The sequence below is a fragment of the Piliocolobus tephrosceles genome, chromosome 17 (genome assembly GCF_002776525.5).
Source record: "Piliocolobus tephrosceles isolate RC106 chromosome 17, ASM277652v3, whole genome shotgun sequence".
Classification (NCBI taxonomy): Eukaryota; Metazoa; Chordata; class Mammalia; order Primates; family Cercopithecidae; genus Piliocolobus; species Piliocolobus tephrosceles.
In genome coordinates this window covers 18,681,364-18,705,876 of record NC_045450.1, presented here as the reverse complement: position 1 = coordinate 18,705,876, position 24,513 = coordinate 18,681,364, and the positions used below count along the sequence as shown (strand labels likewise).

The window sequence follows — 24,513 nt, the reverse complement described above, 5'->3', positions numbered from 1 at the left end:
TAGTGGCGCGATCTCGGCTCACTGCAACCTCCGCCTCCCAGGTTCAAGCAATTCTCCTGCCTCAGCCTCCCAAGTAGCTGGGATTACAGGTGCCTGACACACACCCAGCAAATTTTTGTATTTTTCAGTAGAGATGGCGTTTCACTGTGTTGGCCAGGCTGGTCTTGAACTCCTGACCTCGTGATCCACCCATCTCTGCCTCCCAAACCGCTGGGATTACAAGCATAAGCCACCGTGCCCAGCCTGCCCCTTATTTTTCAAGAGGTCTGACGTGGCACAGAGTATCAAATTCAAAGAATACAAAAGGGTATAGAGAGAAGTTGGCCTCCCTCCCACCCTGTCCTCCAGCCACCAGCGGTGATGATTCATGGTTCTTCACTGCACCCAGCCAAGGGTACAGATGGGACCCAAAACGAGAGGCGGGTCTTTAAGAAGTCAGGAGAGGGGTAGTCTTCCAATGAATTGATCTTTCCTTCCCCCTTTGGCTTTTCTAGAATGTTCGTGGCATCAGAGAGAAAGATGAGAGCTCACCAGGTGCTCACCTTCCTCCTGCTCTTTGTGATCACCTCGGTGGCCTCTGAAAACGCCAGCACGTCCCGAGGGTGCGGGCTGGACCTCCTCCCTCAGTACGTGTCCCTGTGCGACCTGGACGCCATCTGGGGCATCGTGGTGGAGGCGGTGGCCGGGGCGGGCGCCCTGATCACACTGCTCCTGATGCTCATCCTCCTGGTGCGGCTGCCCTTCATCAAGGAGAAGGAGAAGAAGAGCCCCGTGGGCCTCCACTTTCTCTTCCTCCTGGGGACCCTGGGCCTCTTCGGGCTGACATTCGCCTTCATCATCCAGGAGGACGAGACCATCTGCTCCGTCCGCCGCTTCCTCTGGGGCGTCCTCTTTGCGCTGTGCTTCTCCTGCCTGCTGAGCCAGGCGTGGCGCGTGCGGAGGCTGGTGCGGCACGGCACGGGCCCCGCGGGCTGGCAGCTGGTGGGCCTGGCGCTGTGCCTGATGCTGGTACAAGTCATCATCGCTGTGGAGTGGCTGGTGCTCACCGTGCTGCGCGACACGAGGCCGGCCTGCGCCTACGAGCCCATGGACTTTGTGATGGCCCTCATCTACGACATGGTACTGCTGGTGGTCACCCTGGGGCTGGCCCTCTTCGCTCTGTGTGGCAAGTTCAAGAGGTGGAAGCTGAACGGGGCCTTCCTCCTCATCACAGCCTTCCTCTCTGTGCTCATCTGGGTGGCCTGGATGACCATGTACCTCTTCGGCAATGTCAAGCTGCAGCAAGGAGATGCCTGGAACGACCCCACCTTGGCCATCACGCTGGCGGCCAGCGGCTGGGTCTTCGTCATCTTCCATGCCATCCCTGAGATCCACTGCACCCTTCTGCCGGCCCTGCAGGAGAACACGCCCAACTACTTCGACACGTCGCAGCCCAGGATGCGGGAGACAGCCTTCGAGGAGGACGTGCAGCTGCCGCGGGCCTATATGGAGAACAAGGCCTTCTCCATGGATGAACACAATGCAGGTAAAGTGGGCACCGCCTGGCTGGGTCAGAGCGTCTCAAAGGACGCTCTTCCTCCTCTGCAGTGGGGATGGGCAGTCCCAGTGCCTGGGACAGTCATAGCAGATCAGAACCCACAAACGTTGGCTCCTGTGCTGAAACTGGCCCAGATATGGTTTGGGTTGTTTGTTTGTTTGAGACGGATTTTCGCTCTAGTCACCCAGGCTGGAGTGCAATGGCGCAATCTCAGCTCACTGCAACCTCCGCCTCCTGGGTTCAAGTGATTCTGCTGCCTCAGCCTCCCGAGTAGCTGGGACTACAAGCATGTGCCACCATGCTCAGCTAATTTTTGTATTTTTAGTAGAGATGGGGTTTCACTATGTTGGCGAGCTTGGTCTTGTATTCCTGACCTCAGATGATATGCCCATCTCGGCCTTCCAAAGTGCTGGGATTATAGGAGTGAGCCACCGCGCTCAGCAGGGTTTGGGTTTTGTTGTTGTTGTTTTTGTTTTTGAGACAGGGTCTTGTTCTGTTGCCCAGGCTGAGTGCAGTGGCATGATCATAGCTCACTGCAGCCTAAAACTCCTGGGCTAAAGTAATGCTCCCACCTCAGCCAGCCTCCCGAGTAGCTGGGACTGCATGCATGCGCCACCATGTCCAGCTAATTTTTTTATTCTTTGTAGAGACAGGGTCTCATTATGTGGCCCAGGCAGGTCTCAAACTCCTGGGCTCAAATGATCCTCCCGCCTCAGCCTCTCAAAGCTCTGGATATGGATTTTTATTAAGATTTTTTTTCCCCCTACCAATTGCCAGCCAATTTATTTTAAAAATACAGGTTTCCGGCTTCTTTTGCAAAGTTGAATCTGGCAACACTGGACCAACATTTCCACTGGGTTGCAATGGTCTGAAACTGACTTGAGACCATGTGCACTAGAAGACCCTGCCTCTGGCCCCTCCTGGAGCTGTGGCTGCCCTTCAGATGGGAATCCACTTTTCTGTTCACCACACTCTCCACCACTCTCTATTGCTCCTGACCCAGCTGCTATATATAGCATAGTAACATTAATTCCGTGGCTCCCCCAAGCATTTGAGCCTGCAACCCATGTGCTGGATGGATGTAGGGGGCCACAGCGGGAATTGCTCCCATCCCCTCTCCTACCTCAGTTACCAGGAATGTACTAATTTGGGCCCTGGAGCCAGATGTCTGGGTTCAAATTCTGCCTCTGCTGTGGCTTTGAACAAATTATATTACTTTTATAAGCCTCAGTTTTCTCGTCTGTGAACTAGAAATAGTAAGAGACTGTACCTCATAGAGCTGTTAGGAGAAGGAACACAGTGAGTACAAAGCCCTCTTGGTACCTGCTGTGTTCTCTGTGCATCTTACTCGGCTTCCCCTGAAAGCAGAATCTGAGACAAGGGCTCCAGTGCAGGTGGTTTAGTGGGGCCGTGGTCCCTGCAAGGGAGAGGGCAGGGAGAATGAGACTGAGAAGGCAGAAATGATAAAACAGGTACATTAATGAGCTAGTTACCACCACGGGCAGCAAAGGCTCATTCGTGCTGGGAATCCTCTGAGGACATAGGCTGAATGAGCCTCAGAATTGGTCCAGGAAGAAAAGGAGGCTGGGGCATCTGTCAACCAGCTCCCATCTCCCAGTGTTATTTGGTTTTGGTTTTTGTCTTTATGGATTGAGTCTCGCTCTGTTGCCCAGGCTAGAGTACAGTGGCACAATCACAGTGCACGCAGCCTTGACCTCCTGGGCTCAAGCAGTCCTCCCACCTCAGCCTCCCGAGTAGCTGGGACCACAGGCACACGCCACCACACCCAGTTAACTTATTTTTTATTTTGATAGACACGGAGTCTCACTATGTTGCCTAGGGTGGTCTCGAATTCCTGAGCCCAAGTGATTCCCCCCACCTCGGCTTCCCAAAGTGCTGTGATTACAGGCATGAGCCATAGCACTGGGCTTCCAAGTGTTATTAACATCCCCTATAATTCTGGTGACTGGGGTGGATAAGTATCATCTGTTCCAAGGCAGAAAAACAGATTTGCTGAGCACTTGAGATGGACGTTTTTGGGTACCCAGGGCTATCTGCTACTGCTGCAGGGGGCTTCAGAAGTGAGGTCCTATCTAGGAGCTGTGGCATAGGAACCCACTAGGACCTGCCTAGGGGATGTGATACAGGAACCCAAATCCCCTGCTATTGACACTTGAGAAGTATCTCTTAGAATCATTACCTGAAGGGAGTCAGCCAGGGTCCCAGCACTTGAGATTAAATAAGCTTGCCCTTTCTCGGTTCTTTGAGAAAGATGCATCAGGGGCTATAACATTCATAATAATAATAACTAGATTGTCATCATTTGTTGAGCACTAACTATGTGTCAGGCACTATTGTGCTTTTTTTTTTTTTTTTGAGGCAGTGTCTCACTCTGTCACCCAGCAGGCTGGACTGGAGTGCAGTGATGCGATCTCAGCTCACTGCAGCCTCCGTCTCCCAGGTTCAAGTGATTCTCCTGCCTCAACCTCCCGAGTAGCTGGGATTACAGGCACCCACCACCACACCTGGCTGATTTTTGTATTTTTAGTAGAGACAGGGTTTCACCATGTTGCCCAGGCTGGTCTTGAACTCCTGACCTCATGTGATCCACCCGCCTTGGCCTCCTGAAGTGCTGGCATTACAGACATGAGCCACTGCGCCCGGCCACTATTGTAAATATTTGACTTGCATTAGCTCATTAGTCCTCACTACCACCTAATGAGGCAGGTCTTGTTATTATCCCCATCTTAGGAGTGAATAAATGGAGGCTCTGAGAGTTAAATGACTTGCCCGAGGACTTCAGATTATCATGATTCCCTCTTCAGTGACATTCACCCAGCGGCCTGGTGCATGGGCCATGCTCAGTAGCTGCTCATCCTATCCAAGGTCATCCACATCCCTCCTTCCCACCTGGATGGGCCCCTTCCCACTGGCCAAACCTACAGGAGGGAACGCCCGTAGCCCCTCTGCTAGATAGGGCTGGAAATCCCAGTGTGGCTTTTATCAGCTGCTCTCTTCCTACTATGAAGTTCCAAGTCAGCAAGCCCGTGTTTGTTGAAATTTGGCAGGGATGGCAGAGTCAGCCCAGCTTGGAGGCTGGCTCCCTGGGATGCCAGAAGATAGGGATCAGGACAGAGATCAGCACTGGGAACCCAGAGGCCCCTTCAGGGAATGTGGTGAGCAGAGATCAGGAGCTGGTCAGTTCCTGGGGTCCTGGTTGGGCCATCTCTTTGCTGGCCCAAACTCCCCATGGAACTCAAAAACAGCAATAACTCCTGAAACGGGGTACAAACTTTTATGCATTCATGTTTTCCTTTTTTTTTTTTTTCTTGAGATGGAATTTCACTCTTGTTGCCCAGGCTGGAGTGCAATGGCATGATCTCGGCTCACCACAACCTCCACTTCCAGGGTTCAAGCAATTCTCCTGGCTCAGCCTCCCAAGTAGCTGAGAATACAGGCATGCGCCACCACACCCGGCTAATTTTGTATTTTTAGTAGAGACAGGGTTTCTCCATGTTGTTCAAGCTTGTCTCAAACTCCTGACCTCAGGTGATTCACCCACCTCAGCCTCCCAAAGTGTTGGAATTACAGGCATGAGCCACTGCACCCAGCCCCTTTTTTTTGTTTTGTTTTATTTTGTTTTGTTTTGTTTTGTTTTCTAGATGGAGTCTCACTCTGTCACCCGGGCTGGAGTGCAATGGTGTGGTCTCAGCTCACTGCAACCTCCACCTCCTGGGTTCAAGCAATTCTCCTGCCTCAGCCTCCTAAGTAGCTGGGACTACCTGAGATGGACCCTCGAGATGTGCGTGCCACCACACCCGGCTAATTTTTGTATTTTTAGTAGAGACGGGGTTTCACTATGTTGGCCAGTATAGTCTCAAACTCCTGACCTTGTGATCTGCCCGCTTCAGTCTCCCAAAGTGCTGGGATTACAGACGTGAGCCCCTGCGCCCGGCCATGGAGCCTCTTTTATAAGGACACGAATCTCATTCATGAAGGCTCCATCCTGATGGCCTTATCACCTCCCAAAGGCTCTACCATCTAATATCATCACACTGGAGAAGAGGTTTTAACATACGTTTCTCTAGGGAATTGTTCTATGGCTTTGTCAGATTCTCAAAGCCACCTGTGACCCCAAAAGGTGAAGAATCAGTGTGTTGTTGAACATGATGGTTCCATTTTCTTGAAGTAAAACCACGATGCCAGAGTTACCCAAGTATTACGGCCTTTACAGTGTAAGATAACTAACCTCTGCTGGGGGCTTCCTGGGGGCCCACTATCATTCTGAGCATTTTAGTGACTGATCTCTTTTAATCTCTGCAGTAACTCCATGAGTTCTGATTTGCAGATAGGAAACTGAGGCACAGAAAGGCTAAGCAGTTTGCCCAAGAGGCAGAGCCGGAATTTGAACCCAGGCAGAGACAGAGTTTAAATCCAGGCAAAGCCAAGAGGTTGAACCCAGGCGGGATAGCTCCAGAGGCCACATGCCTGACTCTTGTGCCATGGAATTACCCTCCTCTTCATAAAGCACTTAAGCGCCCCTCATCTCACTGAGGTGTCAGGACAACTCTGTGCATTTGGAAAGATGAGGACTATCAGACCCATTTTACAGAGTGGAAAACTGAGCCCAGGGATGTCAGGCAGCTTGTTCAAGCGTAAGCTATAAATACACGGCAGAGCAGGAAGAGAAAAAGTTGGTTTCCTGAATTCCATTACTTACATCCTTTCTTGTAAAAATGCAGCCAAGACTTTATAGCCAGATAAGATCCAGAGATGCAAGGGCTCTGGGATCCAGGTTGGTGTCCGCAGAGCTGGGGCTGGCGCAGGGGTGATGGAGAGTCTGGAGGTGCCGCCCTCCCTATCTGTTTCACATCCGTTTCACAGTGACACATTCCAAAGCCAAGGAAGTTGTCTTTCCATTCCCCTCTTTCTTTTCCAAAACAAAAACACCTTTATCACTCCTTCTTGGCGGCAGATAAGCAACAATAATCATATAGAATCAGCGGAATCATGTAGGTTCAACAAGTAAAAATAATAGCCAGGTGCGGTGGCTCACACCTGTAATCCCAGCACTTTGGGAGGCTGAGGCGGGCAGATTGCTTTAGCTCAAAAGTTGGAGACCACCCTGGGCAACATGGTGACACCCCTGTCTCTACTAAAATCCAAAAAAAAAAAATGGTAATAATAAATAGCTGGGCATGGTGGTGCATGCCTGTAATCCCAGGTACTCGCTCAGGAGGCTGAGGTGGGAGAATGGGAGAATCGCTTGAAACGGGGAGGCGGAGGTTACAGTGAGCTGAGATCGCGTCACTGCACCCCAGCCTGGGTGACAAAGGGAGACTTTATCTCAAATGAAAAATAAAAATAAAAAACAATAATAAACAAAAATTGCTTAAAATCCCTTTGCCCAGGGGCAACGGTTTGCTTCCACACTCACACACAATAGGGCAGAGTGCTTCTTAACCAGGCTACACATTACGATCACTTGGGCTGCTTTAAAAAATTACCAGTGCTTGGCCGGGTGCAGTCCCAGCACTTTGGGAGGCCGAGGTGGGTGGATCACAAGGTCAGGAGTTCGAGACCAGCCTGGCCAATATGGTGAAACCCCGTCTCTACTAAAAATACAAAAAAATTAGCTGGGCATGGTGGCACATGCCTGTAATCCCAGCTACTCGGGAGGCTGAGGCAGAATTGCTTGAACCTGGGAAGCGGAGATTGCAGTGAGCTGAGATCGTGCCACTGCACTCCAGTCTGGGCGACAGAGTGAGACTCCGTCTCAAACAAAAAAAAAAACAAAAAACAATGCTTGATCAATTGTGATTAAGTCTGAGTTTGGGATTAGGTGTTTTCTAAGCTCTCCAAGTGATTCTCAGATGTAACCAGGTTGAAACCACTGGTCTGAGTGATGTTCTTCAGTGTGCTTACTTTAAATCAATGTTACGGAGGTAGCTGCAGATCAGTAACTGCAGAGCTACAGTCTCCTTTCAATGATGCAGAGCTTGCCATTAGGCCCTGTCACTTAATTTTTTGATCTTCAGCTGGTGAATCTTCTGCCTGCTTCTGGCTCTCGATGATAAACAGTGCTGCAATGAACATTCTTATGCATTCATCTTCAGGCTTTTAATCAATTCACTCCTTGCAAAAAAATTTTCTAGATATGGGTTAAAGAGTCTGCACTTCAAATCTTGATACAGTAAATCTTCACTTGACATTATTAGCAGGTTCTTGCAAACTGACTTTAAGTGAAATGATGTGTAATAAAACCAGTCTTTTTCCTGATCAATTTCGCTAGCAAAACAATGACACTATTCAAGGACCTCTTGTACGTTCCTTCACTTAAGTCGCAGTTTTCAAGAACCTTTTGATGGCATTAAGTGAGGAATTACTGTACATACTGCCAGATGGCACCCCAGAAAGGTAGACCAGTGGACTGTTCTTCCCCTTGATAAATGCATCAGAGCCCCATCTCTTCATTTCTTCAGCAACCCTGGGTGTTGTCAGACTTTTTAAAACATAGCCTTCTTTTGAATCATCCCAAATGTGTGTCCACCAAAATTCACATGAAGCTGGGCGCAGTGGCTCACAACTGTATCCCAGCTCTTTGGGAGGCTGAGGCAGGAGGATTACTTGAGCTCAGGAATTTAGAGACCAGCCAGAGCAACATAGGGAGACCCTGTCTCTACAAAAAAAATATAAAAATAAGCCAGGCATGGTGGCGTGTGCCTGTAGTCCCTGCTACTTGGGAGGCTGAGGTGAGAGGGTGACTTGAGCTAGGGAGGTCGAGGCTGCAGTGAGCCATATTCACACACTGTACCCTAGCCTGAGACAGAGACCCTGATTCAAAACAAAAAAAAAAATTCCTTTGAGACCGGGCAAAACTCCCACAGAAAGGCTAAGTTGGAGTCCTGGCTAGATAGCCTTTGTTCTAGAAACCCTTGCTTTGCTGGCTGGGGACTATCTGGCATGCTCCCCTACCACAGGAGGAACAGCTGTTGGCATCTTTGGTGCTGACCTCAGCCAGCTTGTATTTTAGGAACCAGGCCCCATGAGGCAGAGGCCTTATCCTTGAGCCTTTGGGTCTCACAGAATAGCTGGTGCCGAGGAGCTATGGTTGGCCCAGTTTCTCTTGCATTTTAGCCTTTTGGGTTCTCCTCCTTTGAGAGTCCATCCCTGACATGCTCATGCGGTGGGAAGGGCATTCTCCAGGCTGGCCTGTGGCTTTGCCAAGCCTCAGAAGCCTCCAGGCCCTATATCCTTCCACTGAGTGAGACCTCAGATATATACAACCTCACTTACCTGCTGCTTATTAATAAGTATCAACAAGGCATAAGGTATGTGATAAAAGATTAAAATACACTGAGAGATGTAGCACTTTGGATCACATCTTGGAAAGCATTAACAAGGCACATGAAATGTTCACTTTCAACAGAGCAAGAAAGAAAAGTGTTCTTTCCTCTATTAGGGGCTTTGGGCTCTCAGATCTCATGAGGGCCAAGGCCTATTTAAAATGACCTTTTGCTTCTTGCTGGAAGGTCCCGAGTTGGTGTTGGAGGCAAGGCCAGCCTAGCATCACATGCAGGGTCTATGCAAGAAAAGGCTGGCATTCAGCCATTTGAGCTTTGATTCCTAATGGGACCTCCTTGTCTTAGGAGAGGTCCTAAGCAAGGTGGGTGAGCCTTGGTTGCCTTTCTCTCTGGCCCAGGTCTGGGTATGGTGTTAGTTGGGCTTCTTGAAGTAAGTTGCAAGTAATAAAAAATCCAATGTGAGTAGGCTAAAGCAGCTGTCCCCAGCCTTTTTGGCACCATGGAAGACAATCTTTCCATGGACCAAGTTTGGGGGGATTGGGGGGCGGTTTCAGGATGAAACTGTTCCACCTTAGATCATCATTAGATTCTCATAAGGAATGCGCAACCTAGATCCCTCGCATCCACAGTTCTCCATAGGGTTTGAGATCCTATAAGAATCGAATGCCAGCTGGGCATGGTGGCTCATTCCTGTAATCCCAGCACTTTGGGAGGCCGAGGTGGGTGGATCACTTGAGGTCAGGAGTTGGAGACCAGCTTGGCCACCATGGCGAAACCCTGTCTCTGCTAAAAACACAAAAATTAGCTGGGCATGGTGGCGCGTGCTTGTGGTCCCAGCTACTTAGGAGGCTGAGGCCCGAGAATCACTTTAATCTGGGAGGTGGAGGTTGCAATGAGTTAAGATTACGCCACTGCACTCCAGCCTGGGCGACAGAGCGAGACTCTGTCTCAAAAAAAAAAAAAAAAAAGAATACAGATTCCTTGCCTGGGTCCCAATGCTGACTGTGCCCCTTACCAACTGTGTGACCTTGGGCAAGTTATTTAGCCTCTCTGTGCCCCAAGCAAAGTGGAAATAATGAAAGTACACGTAGTCAGCCTGGGCAACAAAGTGGGACCCCATCTCTACAAAAAATATATTAAAAAATTATGCAGGCATGGTGGCATGTGTCTGTAGTCCCAGCTACTCAGGAGGTTGAGGCAGGAGGATCGCTTGAGCCTGGGAATCCAAGGCTGCAGTGAACTATGATCGTGCCACTGCATTCTAGCCTGGACAACAGCGAGAGCTTGTCAAAAAAAAAAAAAAAAAAAAAAAGGACCTATCATGCGATGGAAATGAAATGAGTTAAAAAGAAAGGAAGAAAATGAAATGAGTTAATGGTTAATGTATATAAAGTACATTGCACAGTGCCTGGCTCCTGGTTGGCACTCTATGAAGCTTAACTGTATAACTAAGTTGATTTTGGTCCCTGCCCCAAGTAATTTGCAAAACAAATAAACAGACAAACAAAAAACAAGAACAAACTCTCTTGTTGCTTTTTAGCACGAAAAGTGGCTCCCTTCAGGGAAGACTCTTCTGTTTTTGAGACACAGTTTCACTCTGTCACCCACACTGGAGTGCAGTGGTGCAATCTTGGCTCACTGCAACCTTTACCTCCCAGGTTTAAGCGATTCTTATGCCGCAGCCTCTCGAGTAGCTGGGATTACAGGTGCGCACCACCACACCTAGCTAATTGTTGTATTATTAGTAGAGAGGGGTTTTTGCCATGTTGGCCAGGCTGGTCTCGAACTCCTGACCTCAAGTGATCCACCCACCTTGGCCTCCCAAAATGCTAGGATTAGGGATTACAGGCTTGAGTCACTGCACCCAGCTTCTACCTTTTTTTTTTTTTTAAAGATTCCTCCATGTCTTTTCATGTTAGTTTTTCTTTAACAAAAAGGAAATTCAAATCTCTAAAAGTACAGTATATAAGAAACACTGGTTTTACCCATCTTTCAGAGGGAAAAAGTGCCGACATACCATCTTGGCTTTAGGTCTCCCTTTTATTCTTGTTTGGAATAACCCTACACTTGTGTTTAGAGTCTCCCTGTTCTCATCCCTGGTCACTTTCCAGTGAAGACTCTTAGCAGCTTCCTCCTCAGTGTGTGTCCAGAAACAGCAAGCAGTTCTGTGTAGCGTGATGCTGAACTTTACATGAATGGCTTTCTGTAGTGAGAAGGCGCCTGTCACCCATGGCCTGCAGTGGCTGCGTGGCTTGGGGGAGGCTACGGGCCCCACCATGAGCCTCCTTCCCCTGGTCTCTACAGCAGCTTTTCCCAAACCCACTGAGATGGGTCAGGCTCCTAGAGAGCCTGAGAACAAAGCCCCTTTGTGACTTTTGTTTTGAATCAGGCTTGTGACAAAGGGGAGGAGCCACTGGGCTGGGTGGATGGGGGTGCCCGCAGCGTGGTGGTGTTGCAGAGGAAGAAAACAAAATTGTGTCTTTTTTTTGGTGATGTTGTCTTGCCAATCCCTCCCTCCCCCAGCTCTCCGAACAGCGGGATTTCCTAACGGCAGCTTGGGAAAAAGACCCAGTGGCAGCTTGGGGAAAAGACCCAGTGCTCCGTTTAGAAGCAACGTGTATCAGCCAACTGAGATGGCCGTCGTGCTCAACGGTGGGACCGTAAGTATCAAGATGTGATGTGGGGGTAGGAAGCCTAGGAGTCTACGGTGTGGGGGAGCAGCTTCAACAGGGACATACTCCTCCGTGGAGGCTGCTCATGTGGCCTGCAAGGACCGCAGCGCAAACGCATGCAATGCTGTTTTCTTCTTCCCCTTTCTACCCCTTTTCTCCACACACGGGATACCCACCTCTGTTTAGAAAACCATCTGTAGATTCGTTTGAAAGAGTTCCTAATCCTTGAGGCTTTTGCACCAACTGAATTATTTGGCTTTCGTGATGGAGTGCCCCAGCTTTGTCTCTGGGAGGTGACTCTTGGAAAAAGCCCAGAATGATGGAGCGCCCCTAGCAGATTTTGCTGACATCCAACCTAGTTTAAGGTCCCCGGTCATCCCTCTGTTGATTCCCCCCAGCTGGGTACCACGTTCTCCCATTCCCTAAGAGAGGTCTTAAGAAATTGAAGGAGTTACTATTTCTCTCCCTCAAACACAGAAGCAGGTTTACTACTATCTGATGCCAAACAGACCTTCAGCAGAATTGTCATTGTTTACGTTTGCCTCGGTGGAATGACATTATTTTGTTTCTCCAGCAATCCAAAGATGCACTCTCATCCCCACATTTAATTTCCAAACATAGCTACATGCTTCTTTCAGAAACAAGGCCTGAGCCAGTTTACATGTGTAAATTGGGTTTCCATTCTTTATATCATGTTCCAACTCCATAACTCAACCTGAACATTCTTTTTGTTTTTGTTTTTGGTTTTTTTTTGATGTAAATTAGGGATGGTCTTTGATCTCTAGAGGGAATTTAGGTTTTCCTGGCCCTTTGGAATGGTATGCTAGGCATTGGTTTGCATTGGTTTGGAACAGGCTCAAAGACAGAATCACAGATTTGCATTCTTAAAACCCCCTGCCAACCACTGGGCTGTTTTATTGTCCTGTGCCAAGAAAAGCCTGATTCACAAGCATTCGGCCTGTGTGTTATAATAAATATGGTTAGAAAAGCCCCCATCCGTCACTCTTAAGCCCTCCTGTTTCCTTCAAGGCCGGTGTGTGAAAAAATAGTCAAGACAGAAAGTGAATGAGTTGAACTTACATTCCTTAGGGGTGGATGATTCTAGAAAAGGGAGCTGGGCTTCCCAAGAACCACAGCAGCATGACACACAGTCATTGCTGCCTCTCCTGGGATTAGTTGGCCCATCTAGATAAAAGCAAGGTAACTTATTTTTGCCGCGTTGTTTACGCATCGGTTTCTAATGTTGATTTTTGCGAAGCACAGAGTTCTCAGTGTGTTATCCTTATGTGTTATTCCAGATCCCAACTGCTCCGCCAAGTCACACAGGAAGACACCTTTGGTGAAAGACTTTAAGTTCCAGAGAATCAGAATCTCTCTTACCGATTTCCCTCCCTGGCTGTGTCTTTCTTGAGGGAGAAATCGGTAACAGTAGCCGAACCAGGCCGCCTCACAGCCAGGAAATTTGGAAATCCTAGCCAAGGGGATTTCGTGTAAATGTGAACACTGACGAACTGAAAAGCTAACACCGACTGCCCGCCCCTCCCCTGCCACACACACAGACACATAATACCAGACCAACCTCAATCCCCGCAAACTAAAGCAAAGCTAATTGCAAATAGTATTAGGCTCACTCGAAAATGTGGCTGGGAAGACTGTTTCATCCTCTGGGGGTAGAACAGAACCAAATTCACAGCTGGTGGGCCAGGCTGGTGTTGGTTGGAGGTGGGGGGCTCCCACTCTATCACCCCTCCCCAGCAAGTGCTGGACCCCAGGTGGCCTCTTGGAGATGACCGTTGCGTTGAGGAGGACAAATGGGGACTTTGCCACTGGCTTGCCTGGTGGTTTGCACATTTCAGGGGGGTCAAGAGAGTTGAGGTTGTGGGTGAGATTCCAAGGCGAGGCCCAACTGAATCGTGGGGTGAGATTTACAGCCAGTAGAGGTGGAGGACCCTGGCATGTGCCAAAGAAGAGGCCCTCTGGGAGATGAAGTGACCATCACATTTGGAAAGTGATCAACCACTGTTCCTTCTATGGGGCACTTGCTCTAGCATCTATGGCGAGAACACAGGCCCCACCCCCTTCCCTGGTAGAGCCATAGAAATACTCTGGCTTGGGGCAGCAGTCCCTTCTTCCCTTGATCATCTCGCCCTGTTCCTACACTTACGGGTGTTTCTCCAAACCCTTTCCCAATTTTATTCCCTTGTTCATTTCAAGAGCTCCAATGTGGTCACCAGCTGAAAGCACCTCCAGGAGGCAGGTTGGAAGGCAGGCGCCACGGCAGGTTTTCTGTGATGATGTCACCTAGCGGGGCTTCCGGGGTGCCCACTAGGATGCAGAGATGACCTCCCGCTGCCTCGCAAGCAGTGACACCTCGGGTCCTTTCCGTTGATATGGTGAAAGTTCCCGGGTGGAATGGATCACATGAGGGTTTCTTGTTGCTTTTGGAGGGTGTGGGGGATATTTTGTCTTGGTTTTTCTGCAGGTTCCATGAAAACGGCCCTTTTCCAAGCCCATTGTTTCTGTCATGGTTTCCATCTGTCCTGAGCAAGTCATTCCTTTGTTACTTAGCATTTCGAACATCTCGGCCATTCAAAGCCCCCATGTTCTCTGCACTGTTTGGCCAGCATAACCTCTAGCATCGATTCAAAGCAAAGAGTTTTAACCTGACGGCATGGAATGTATACATGAGGGTGGGTCCTTCTGCAGATACTCTAATCACTACATTGCTTTTTCTACAAAACTACCCATAAGCCTTTAACCTCTAAAGAAAAATGAAAAAGGTTAGTGTTTGGGGGCCGGGGGAGGACTGACCTCTTCATAAGCCAGTACGTCTGAGCTGAGTATGTTTTAATAAACCTTTTGATACTTCTCAAGGCCCTAGTCTCTGCTGTCTCCCCTCCCCACCCCATCCTTGCAAAGCATTGGGGAAAATAAGGCCAATCTGGCCTTCCCTGTGTGGCCCTTCTTGGAGTTTTCCTTAACAGCTAGTGCATTTCCTTGTGTTACCACGCATGGGGAAGAAAACGCATGGCCCCAGAATGCCGCCCCCACCTGACCTCCCCGGAAGCACCCCGCCTCTGCCCAGAGCATGTGCTTGCTTCTAGAGAATCCCGTTCCGGTCATTGCGTGGACTGAAAACGTAAGAGTCCTGGGGAGGGGTGGGAGGGAATGAAGCCAGGACCTGGGGTGGGGGTGGGGGCGGTTGCATGCAGACCTGGTGTTCTGAAAAGAAAGAAATCTTCAAACACCTCGGTCCCGTCCGGTGAAAAACGACAGCATTACACATTCTCGTGCCAGGAAATGGTTACTCACCCCCGCTCTCTGGAGTCCTTTGGAGCTTTCTGATACCATTCACACGATGGAGCAATTCACACGTTCGTTTTCTAAGTTCTTTATTGTCCAAGCATACAAGGTGAGCACAGCACAAATGGCTGCCATGGAAAGTCATGCTTCCCCAACCTAAGAACAGAGCCATCTTTGAGCCATGGGAAGCCTCACTTAATAAGACCTTTACCCCCCTTTTAAATCTGATATGTTATTGCACTTAGGGTTTTGTTTTATTTTGGCTTTTAAGGTTGAGAGTGGGCTGAAGGCCTTCATCATGGGGGCGGAGGTGGGAGTGAGGGGAGAAGGGAGAGCGCTGTTCTTTTTCTAATGACTTTACCTGAAAAGTACCAAGAGGCATCTTTGCCAAGACTGTAGCAGCCAGCTGCCCCCCGTGGAGCAAGGTTTAAAGACAAAATTAAATGGCACCTCTCTTTAAGATCTGTTTGTGTAAACAAGACTCGTTTAGGGAAAACGACCTGGAAGGAGAGCATCTGTGATCAAAATCTCTCATTGTAAGCACAAATCGTTCCGTGTCTGGTTGTTAACATCGCTTTGGGACTATAACAGCCACTCTTGTCCCCCCTTTTAATAGAAAATTGTCATTCTAGCCTGGATTTCTCCCCACTGGGAATGGAGGGTGGGAAGAGAGGGAGTCAGCTCTGACAGCTTACAAACTGGGAAGTTCTGTGCATCTCCAGGGTTTCCAGAGTTGAAGATCCAGTTGTTGGAAGTTGGGCGCCCAGTGTTTTTTTTTTTTGTAGCCCAGATGCCGTCAGGGCCCACTGAACAAGGGTGAATTCGGGTGGTGGTCTTGGTTGGCCGAGGCTGAGTTGAACGCCTCAGGCCAAACCTCAAGCTGAAAGGGAGCATTGTGGCTTTTATAATCCAATGATGCAATGATGATACCAGCTTACAGGAGTCCTCAGCAGGTGCTTTTTATTAATTGATGAAGAGCTAAGGCTCATTTTTGATAGATAATATATATTTATTAAATGCATTAATGTGTGTTTTATAATGTACCTTTATCTTCCCCCTGGCTGACTGTTGCATACTTATAAAAAAGAAGTTAAAGAAATTTCAAGACAATCAATATGTACCATAAATGACTATATAAATATTACAAATTTAAAAGGTTGTAAAGCATGGGCAGATAGGTTTTATTTTCAAAATGCTGTTCTTAACACAAAAATAAAGGCTTTACTATTTACTTAAGACGTGTGGTAGCTTGTGAAAACAACTCAGTGCAACTACTAGGCTTTTGGATCTGCCCTGAGGCTCAGTCTGTGGCATTTTAAACGGGAGAATCTTGGTTAATGGCAAACCACAGAACAAATTAAGATAATAAGCTTATTTACCCATAAAAGCAGAAACTTTCTATATAATACTTTGGGACTTAGACAACAGAAATCCTTTGTTACATCTGTCTGGGTTTAAGTGTCTCATCTTGTTGGGTTTGCAGTAAAAGTGGTGGTCTCCTTTGGAAATGATCATAAGTATAAGGTCTTTTGTTACAAAAAGAGTAGTCAGTCACTAGGTAAACTTAAAACCAAATTCAGAGGTTGGGGACTTAAATTAGAATACGGATCTTTGCAAAAGTGGCCAACAGTGGGAAAACTGGTAATAAGAGCACTTCTGTATCCCTTGGGACTAGAGCTCATTGTACATTTTAACAGCAGCTGGTGTAGAAGGATACTCCTGAGGCACTGAAGAAATAATCTGGATGAATGAATAAAATGTGAGGATAATGCAGAAAGTGAAGACTGGTCCTTTCTTTTCTAAACTACTTGCACTAAAGCTTGTTTGCAATGAATCCTATCTTGTACAGAAAAGATTCCGTTTTCATATGTTCCAAGTCTTGTTAAAGAAATCACAAGAGAGAAAGCATACTTTGGACATTTTCCTTGCACGAGGTAACTTGTGCTCAAATGGGCAAAGATACATCTTAGTTGTGGTTAAGATGATGGAATTTTCATTTTGCCTGCAGGTACCACATCATCCTCCATTTTGCATTTCACTGCAAAGAAAAGAAAGGGAAAGTCAGGATCAATTTACATACATAGACAGGCTTGTCATTGGGAAACCGGAAACTCTGATGTGTGGACAAGGTCAGTTGCACCAAAACCCACTGTGCGCCTGCTATTCATGGTTCCGGCCCCATGGATCCACGGGGAAGAACACAGGCCCATTGTGCTCTAAGGACAGCACCTGAAAGTTCAAAATCACTTCCCGGACTGTTCATGGCCATTCTTAATTCAGTTCAGAAAGAGGTCAGAAGTGTGCTTTGCCGGTCAGGGTACTGAAGGAAGGCAATTTTACTAAAGACGATGACAGATTCCAGGCTCTCCACTCAAACCCATCTGTCACCACACACCCTGTTCTCCAGCCACCCAAAATGGAAAATTCAGGGTATCACTGGGGTCAATGCAAAGGTCAGAAGAAAATCTTTTCTCTTATGTTGTGGTCTGGAGCAAGAACCTGATCTCGGTGATTTCCTGTGTCTGCCAAACAGGAAAGTTAGCTCCATACAGGGTATGGCTCTGTGTGTAAGGGGAATTAATCCCAACAGATAAAAGCCTCTCCCCAATTAAATATGGAAACCCAGTCCCTTGGTGGGTGCGGTAGGGATCCTTTTGGAAAGACCCTCTCTTTTAATACATCTTTGCCTGGAGTGTCCAAGTGCTGCTTGCCCATATGTGAATGTCTTGAAAGGTGGTTTGAGCCAGGCCACAGGCTCTGATGATTTGTGGAGAGCATGGTTCTGGTAAAAAGGGTGTTTGAGCTTGTTACTATGTAGGGCTGAGGTTTCAAGTGAACCTGCCCTCGTCCTGACCTCCCAGCAACTAAGGGCATGCACCAGCCAGATGTGGCAAAGAGGTGGGTATGTACATCATCCCATGAAATACATTTTTTTGTTTGTTTGTTTTTTGGGGACAGAGTCTCTCTTTTGTCCAGGCTGGAGTGCAGTGGCAAGATCTTGGCACACTGCAACCTCCACCTCGCGGGTTCAAGTGATTCTCCTGCCTCAGCCTCCCTAGTAGCTACAGGCGTGCACCACCATGCCCTGCTAATTTTTGTAGTTTTAGTAGAGATGGGTTTCCCCATGTTGCCCAGGCTGGTCTCGAACTCCCAGCCTCAAGTGATCCACCCACCTCAGCCTCCCAAAGTACTGGGGTTACAGATGTGAGCCACTGCGCCTGGCCCTACTGTGATTATTTTCTGATGGAGGTGGGATGAGTGCCTTCGGCAACACAGACCAGCCCTGCAGTCTTCAAACTGAGGGCAAGGGTTCTTGGTCATGGTTCATTCAAAGGAAATCAGTTTCCAGATCATCAGCTTCCCCTTCTCCTGTCATTCCTGGCCTGGTGTGTAAAAACTCCCCAGGTGCCAAACAAGAAATCAGTTCAAAATGAGGGCCCTCACAGTCTCCTTATTTTCTACGTTTGACAACTATCAAATTGTATCATGTATTTATTCGGTTTTGCGTACTACTAATAATTGTATTAGCAACATAAATCAGAAAAAAAAATTTTAATACTTGGAGCCTGTGGTCACAGGACATTTTAAAACATTTTTTCAAGGTATATACCTTTTTTATTCCGTGTATATGGAAGCTCTGTGGGCAACCACAGTGAAAACCCTATGTGCATCTAGACCCTATTAACGATGACATTGACCCTTCATAGTCAAGGATGCGCCACACTTCCCTGAAGACTGTCCCACTATCTCACTGATTCCTGAGATGCTGGCGATTAACAACTCACCAGGGATGGGGGGGGGGGTCCTGAGTTGTAGCATTTGCCATTTCCATAGCCTATTGGAAGCCAGCAGCCTGACAACGTAACAGGGTTGGGAAGCACAGTCAGATGGAGAGGGGCTGCCCTGGATCTTCCCAGGGAGGTACGCAGGTCAACTAGTGCAGCCAGCGTCAGGCATAACTTAAGACCTGCAGGTTGGCTCTCTAGGGACAAGTTGGGGATATTAGCAATAGGGGGAAATTGTTAGAAATGCAAATTCAGGGCCTTTTTCCAGGCAGACAGAACCAGACACTGGGGGTGAAGCCCACCCATCTGCATTTTAACAAGGCCTCCAGGTGATTCTGACGGATGCTAGTTAAAGTTTGAGACCCCTGATTACTAGTTTTCTACCCTGGCTGCACGGAAGAATGAAATGTATTGGTGCCTGGGTTTCACCCTAGCAATTCTGATGTAATTACCCTGGGGCCCGGGCATCAGTAGCTAGGTAAAGCTCCTGTGTGTTGCTAAGGTTCAGCCAGGGTTGAGACACAGATGGGGCTTAGAATCCCTTTAAAGAAACGTGACTGTAAGACCCTGAGGAGTTCAGAATTCCCCTCAACTTCTAAGCATCATGCTGGCTGCCTGTGAGTCCCACAGGTTAAGCTGCTAGAGAGATAGCTGGCAGACAGGCCGGGCACAGTGGCTCATGCCTATAATCCCAGCACACTGGGAGGCCGAGGCGGGTGGATCACTTGAGGTCAGGAGTTCGAGACCAGGCTGGCCAACATGGTGAAACCCTGTCTAGTAAAAATACAAAATTTAGCTGGGTGTGGTGGCAGGTGCCTGTAATCCCAGCTAGTTGGGAGCCTGAGGCAGGAGAATCGCTTGAAGGGAGGCAGAGGTTGCAGTGAGCAAGATCGCGCCACTGCACTCCAGCCTGGGTGACAAAGCAAGACCCTGTCTCAAAAAAAAAAAGAGAGAGAGAGATAGCTGGCAGACAAACAGATGCTAGAGGCAATTAATAGTGGGAGGGAAGGACTGGCTTCTGGGAGGATTCCCTAGCCCTTGGGTTTTCTTTAGCTTTCTTCAACTGCCTAAAGGAAGAATTCACCTGCAAGCCGTTGTCCTGGTATTTCACCCAATTCCTGTCCATGCCTTGACAACCTTGTTGCCTACTCCCTACGCGTAGACCTTGCCTGGGAAAAGGCCCCATAGTGTCTCTTTAGATCATCGCTCAGAAATCTTGACAGAGGAGAGCAGAAAGGAATGAGCTGGGGACCTTGTTCACAGTGGAGGGCTGAGAGATGTTATCTCGAATAGACCGGCTGGAAATCAAGGTGGGATGTGGAGCCTCCCAGTGGAATTACCTGGGGAGTTTTGAACACCCTTCACAATTAGGTCACCATCTCTGGAGGCACAACCACACTGGAAAACTGCTTGGCGTTACCAAGTGGAACTGAGTCTGACAGTGAATACAAACGATTCCACTCCTGTATCCCACTGCAGAAACCCTTCCATACGTGTACTGGGAGGGTGCTCGTGATAGCAAAAACCTGAAAGCAACCCAAATGTCCATCAGCAATTGACTGAATAAACCAATTGCGGTCTACTTGACCAGTGATTATACAACAGTGAACATGAACGAGCCACTGCCACACACATCAACGTGAATTAGCTTTAAAACGTTAAAGGAGGCCGGGCGCGGTGGCTCAAGCCTGTAATCCCAGCACTTTGGGAGGCCGAGACGGGCGGATCACGAGGTCAGGAGATCGAGACCTTCCTGGCTAACACGGTGAAACCCCGTCTCTACTAAAAATACAAAAAAAAACTAGCCGGGCGAGGTGGCGGGCGCCTGTAGTCCCAGCTACTCCGGAGGCTGAGGCAGGAGAATGGCATAAACCCGGGAGGCAGAGCTTGCAGTGAGCTGAGATCCGGCCACTGCACTCCAGTCCGGGCGACAGAGCGAGACTCCGCCTCAAAAAAAAAAAAAAAAAAAAAAAAAAAACGTTAAAGGAAAGATGGAGGCACGGAATAATACATATAGTGTGATTCTATTTATAGCAAATCTAAACGCTGAGAGATGCATAGAAAGGTGAAAAGAGCTCCAAAGAAAAGCAAGAGAACAGCTATCACCATAGTGGGGGAAGTGGCTCCATGGGGGAAGAGCTTTAAAAGTCTTGACAGTGTTCTGTTGTTTGTTTGTTGGTTGGTTTGTTAAATGTTGTAAAGAGGTCTCGCTTTGTTGCCCAGGCTGGAGTGCAGTGGTGTGATCATAGCTCACTGAAGCCTCTGACTGCTGGGCTCAAGCGATCCTCCACAAATGTTTTATTTATTGTTATATGCATTTTATAGTCACTGTTGTACATATATTTCACCCCCCAAAAGGTAAAAAGAAATAGGTATGTTTGTATATTGCTTGAAATTACAAAGCCAACCAATAAAGGAATAGAAAAGAATGATTTAACTGTTTTGGGTGGGAAGGGGAGGGATGGAATCTAAGCTAACCCTCACCTATCATGGCAGGAAATCAGTAGATTCTATCAAAAAATCTTATTACCATAGAAGCCTGTTCCAGATACAGAAGTAAGGCCAGAGGAGCAGCTGAAGTTCAAAGTCATTGCCTCTGGGGATGCACTACTTTGCTAAAAATTAAGCAACAGATAAAATCTCTACTTGGTGGTCTTTCTCCTGGTCTTGGCAGAACACAGCCTTGCACAGGTAGGTACTTGATCAGTGGAGGGGGGAAAAGGGAAGGGAAGCAGGGGTGAGAGGCAGGAGAGAAGGAGCAAGCCAGGATGCTGTAGGAACGCAGCTTCCACCTTAGCTCAGAGATATCATCATGGTTGGCTTCCAACACCAACAGACAGATGCCTCAGTGCCCCTATGCTGTCCTTGTCCCTCTCAGCAGGCTGGTGCCCAGCCAGTTCCGGAAGGGCTGAGAGAGTGGAAAATCCCAGAGAGAGATATGCCAGCCCTTCAGCTTCAATTAAAGGCAATGTGACAAGAAGGGCCTTGCATACTAATGAGGCTCGGTACATCTTCTGCTCGTGGTCGCCCTTATCCTCTCCTGTTCCTGTGAGTGACAGACTGAGAACTCAATTCACGGCCCAGAGAAAAACCTCCCAGCCAGCAGCACAGGACAGATAAAGAAGATGCCTAAAGCTCAAGACAGGATATGTGGGGACCACAGGGTCATCCGGCCTCTCGTACAATGTTGTCCAGACAGGGCCTCAGCATAAAAGGATGACCTGGGGTGAAAATATAGATTCCTGGGCCCCACCCCAGACCTTTAGAAACAGAATCTCCAGGAGTGAGGCCTGGGAATCAGTATCCCCCTCCACCTCAGTGCTGTGGGTGGGCATTTTGATCTGGCAAGTTTGGGAAACAGTGCCTGTTTCCTGAGGGCCTGAGTCAACTGTGAGCCAGGGCTGAGAATGGCACCTGCCTCGTAAGGGCGCTGAGAGAAGCAAAAGAGGCAAGCCGTGCAAAATGCAAAGTGCTCAGCACTGGTTCTGACCCAGAGTTAGGCACTTGATAAATATCAGCTATTATTATTCTCGTTTTTATTGAGACCAGGTCTCGCTCTGTTACCCAGGCTGGAAAGCAGTGGTGCAAATCAGGGCTCGCTGCAGTCTCAAACTCCTGGGCTCAAACGGTCCTTCCACTTCAGCCTCCTAAGTATCAATAGCTGGGACCACACACACCCCACCATGCCTGGTTAATTTATTTTTATTTGGGGTTGAGATAGGGTCTCCCTATGTTGCCCAGCCTAGTCTCTAACTCCTGGGCTCAAGCAGTCCTCCTGCCTCAGCCTCCCAAGATGATGGGGTCACAAGTGTGAGCCACAGCACCCAGCCAGCTATTGTTATTCTTAGGGCATCTTCTTTGCCCTCAAAGAGCTCATAGTCTAGAAGGTGAGGCAGAAAAAATCAACAGGAAATTGTAAGAATCAGGAGATGCTCACACACTGCGGAGAGAACTTGCTTCAACAGATGATCATCTGCGGCACAGCTATGGACCATAACCGTGCTGAGGCCTGGGATTACAAGGAGGAGACTGGCTCACGCTCTCAAATCAGCAATATCTATGAGAAAACTTAAAATGTTCATCTTTTACTCAATTAGCTCCCGATTTCTAGGATTCCAGGTAAATAATAAAAGCAAACACTTATATGGTACTTATGAAGCCCTTGACACATACGAAGTCATAGTGAGCTAAGTGCTATTATTTTCCCCAGTTTTACAGGTAGGGAGACTGAAGCAGAGACAGGTTATGTAACTTGCTCAAGGTTGCACTGAGCTGTCTGGCTGCTGCTGCTCTTAAAACTACAGGGCCAAGATCTCACAATGCCTCCCACGAGGACAGTAAAAATGTCTGTGATTAAAGCAGCAGCAATGATGTTATACAGACAAAGGTGTTCACTTCCGCATCCTCTACCACATAACAGTTTGAGAACAACCTAAATGCCCGACAATCAGGGAATGATTAAGTATCTGATAACCTATAACCTTGATGTGATGTAATATAATGAAGCCATTCAAAACATGAAGTTTTGGCAAAGTGTAAAAACAGGGAGAAATGTCAGTGGGAAAATACAGTGCAGCACATTTCCTGTAAATTTCCATTATGCAAATTTGAAATTGTTCAATACCAAGTTAATGGTGTCTCCAAGGAGTACAAGGATGGCACAAGGGCATGGAGGCTTCTGTCTGTTGGAGATGGAAGCTAAGCGTGATGATGTCTCTAAAACTAAGATGTAAACCAGGCTCCTTCATTAAATCATCCCTGCCTTCCTTTCTTTTCTTTCTTTCCTTTTCTCTTCTTTTTTTTTTCAGAGACAGGGTGTCACTTTGTTGCCCAGACTGAAGTACATGGTGCAATCACGGCTCACTGCAGCCTTGACCTCCTGGGCTCCAGTGATCCTCCTGCCTCAGCCTCCCAAGTGGCTGGGACTACAGGTGTGTACCACCATGTCCAGATATTTTTTTTTACTTTTCGTAGAGATGAGGTCTCACTATGTTGTCCAGGCTGGTCTTGAACTGCTGGGCTCAAGTAATCCCACTGTCTCAGCCTCCCAAAGTGCTGAGATTACAGGTATGAGCCACCACACCCAACCGCTGCCTTTCTAAGGAGGGGGAAAGAAATAGTTTACTTTTGAAAATTTTCTTTTTTTAGAACAAGTGACTCCTATTCCACATTCATTTGTGGGTGAGATCTTCATAATACATCTCTTAAATGTAACTGCCCTGTAGAAAATTACATTCATTACCTCCAAAATTACATCTATTGCTCAACTAAGTTATAACCCAGCATCTCAAATACATTAAAAAAAAAAAAAACCTGAACATAGATGTAATGATTGAAAGGAAACGTGAATTTTTGTTTTCCCGAATGCAACTGGGGGAAACTCTTTCTAAAAGAATCACCAGAAAATATACCAGACAAAAGAAAAAAGACCCTCAGGGTAATCAACACCTAAACAGTATTGCTGCAATTAGAGCCCAAAGATGGGAGAAAGGCAGGAAGGATGAGAAATGGTGTTGAGTGGCCAATCAGAAGCGGCAGGGGAAACTCCCTGATCATCAGATCCAGGGTGGGGCCACAGTGACAAGAGATTCACCCACAAGTGAAGTTGCCTTAGTAGGGGTGACCATTCACAGAAATAATGATGAAATGTTTGCTAGGAAAAGTTTCTGATGAGCAAATTTCTACGAAAATAATGTTTCCTCCTCAATTTGCTTGCTAACTAAAGGGTACACTTTGGCATCAAGCAGACGCAGTGTTCAAATCCTGGCTCTACCACTTAATAGCTGGATGACACCCCACCTCTGCCCCCAGCCTCAGTTTCCTCATTTGAGCTATAGGTATAACAATCTCCACCTCACAGAGTCCTTACGAAGATTAAAGATGATCCATTCAAAATGCCTGGCACAGTGTAC

The 24,513-nt window shown here is 47.8% G+C and overlaps 2 protein-coding genes across 2 annotated transcripts in view; one reads left to right on the top strand and one right to left on the bottom strand.

Annotated features, from left to right (window-relative positions):
• GPRC5B (G protein-coupled receptor class C group 5 member B) overlaps window positions 1-16,052 on the top strand; it is a 27,848-nt gene extending 11,796 nt beyond the window's left edge. Inside the window, exons 2-4 of the mRNA XM_023225012.3 lie at window positions 495-1,525; window positions 11,365-11,501; window positions 12,812-16,052. Coding sequence (XP_023080780.1) covers window positions 496-1,525; window positions 11,365-11,501; window positions 12,812-12,856 — 1,212 coding nt within the window. The 5' untranslated portion in view covers window position 495 and the 3' untranslated portion in view covers window positions 12,857-16,052. The remainder of the gene's footprint in view (window positions 1-494; window positions 1,526-11,364; window positions 11,502-12,811) is intronic.
• Window positions 14,889-24,513, bottom strand: part of IQCK (IQ motif containing K) — a 133,288-nt gene continuing 123,663 nt past the window's right edge. Inside the window, exon 9 of the mRNA XM_023225017.2 lies at window positions 14,889-16,854. Within this exon, the coding sequence (XP_023080785.1) occupies window positions 16,793-16,854 (62 nt within the window). The 3' untranslated portion in view covers window positions 14,889-16,792. The remainder of the gene's footprint in view (window positions 16,855-24,513) is intronic.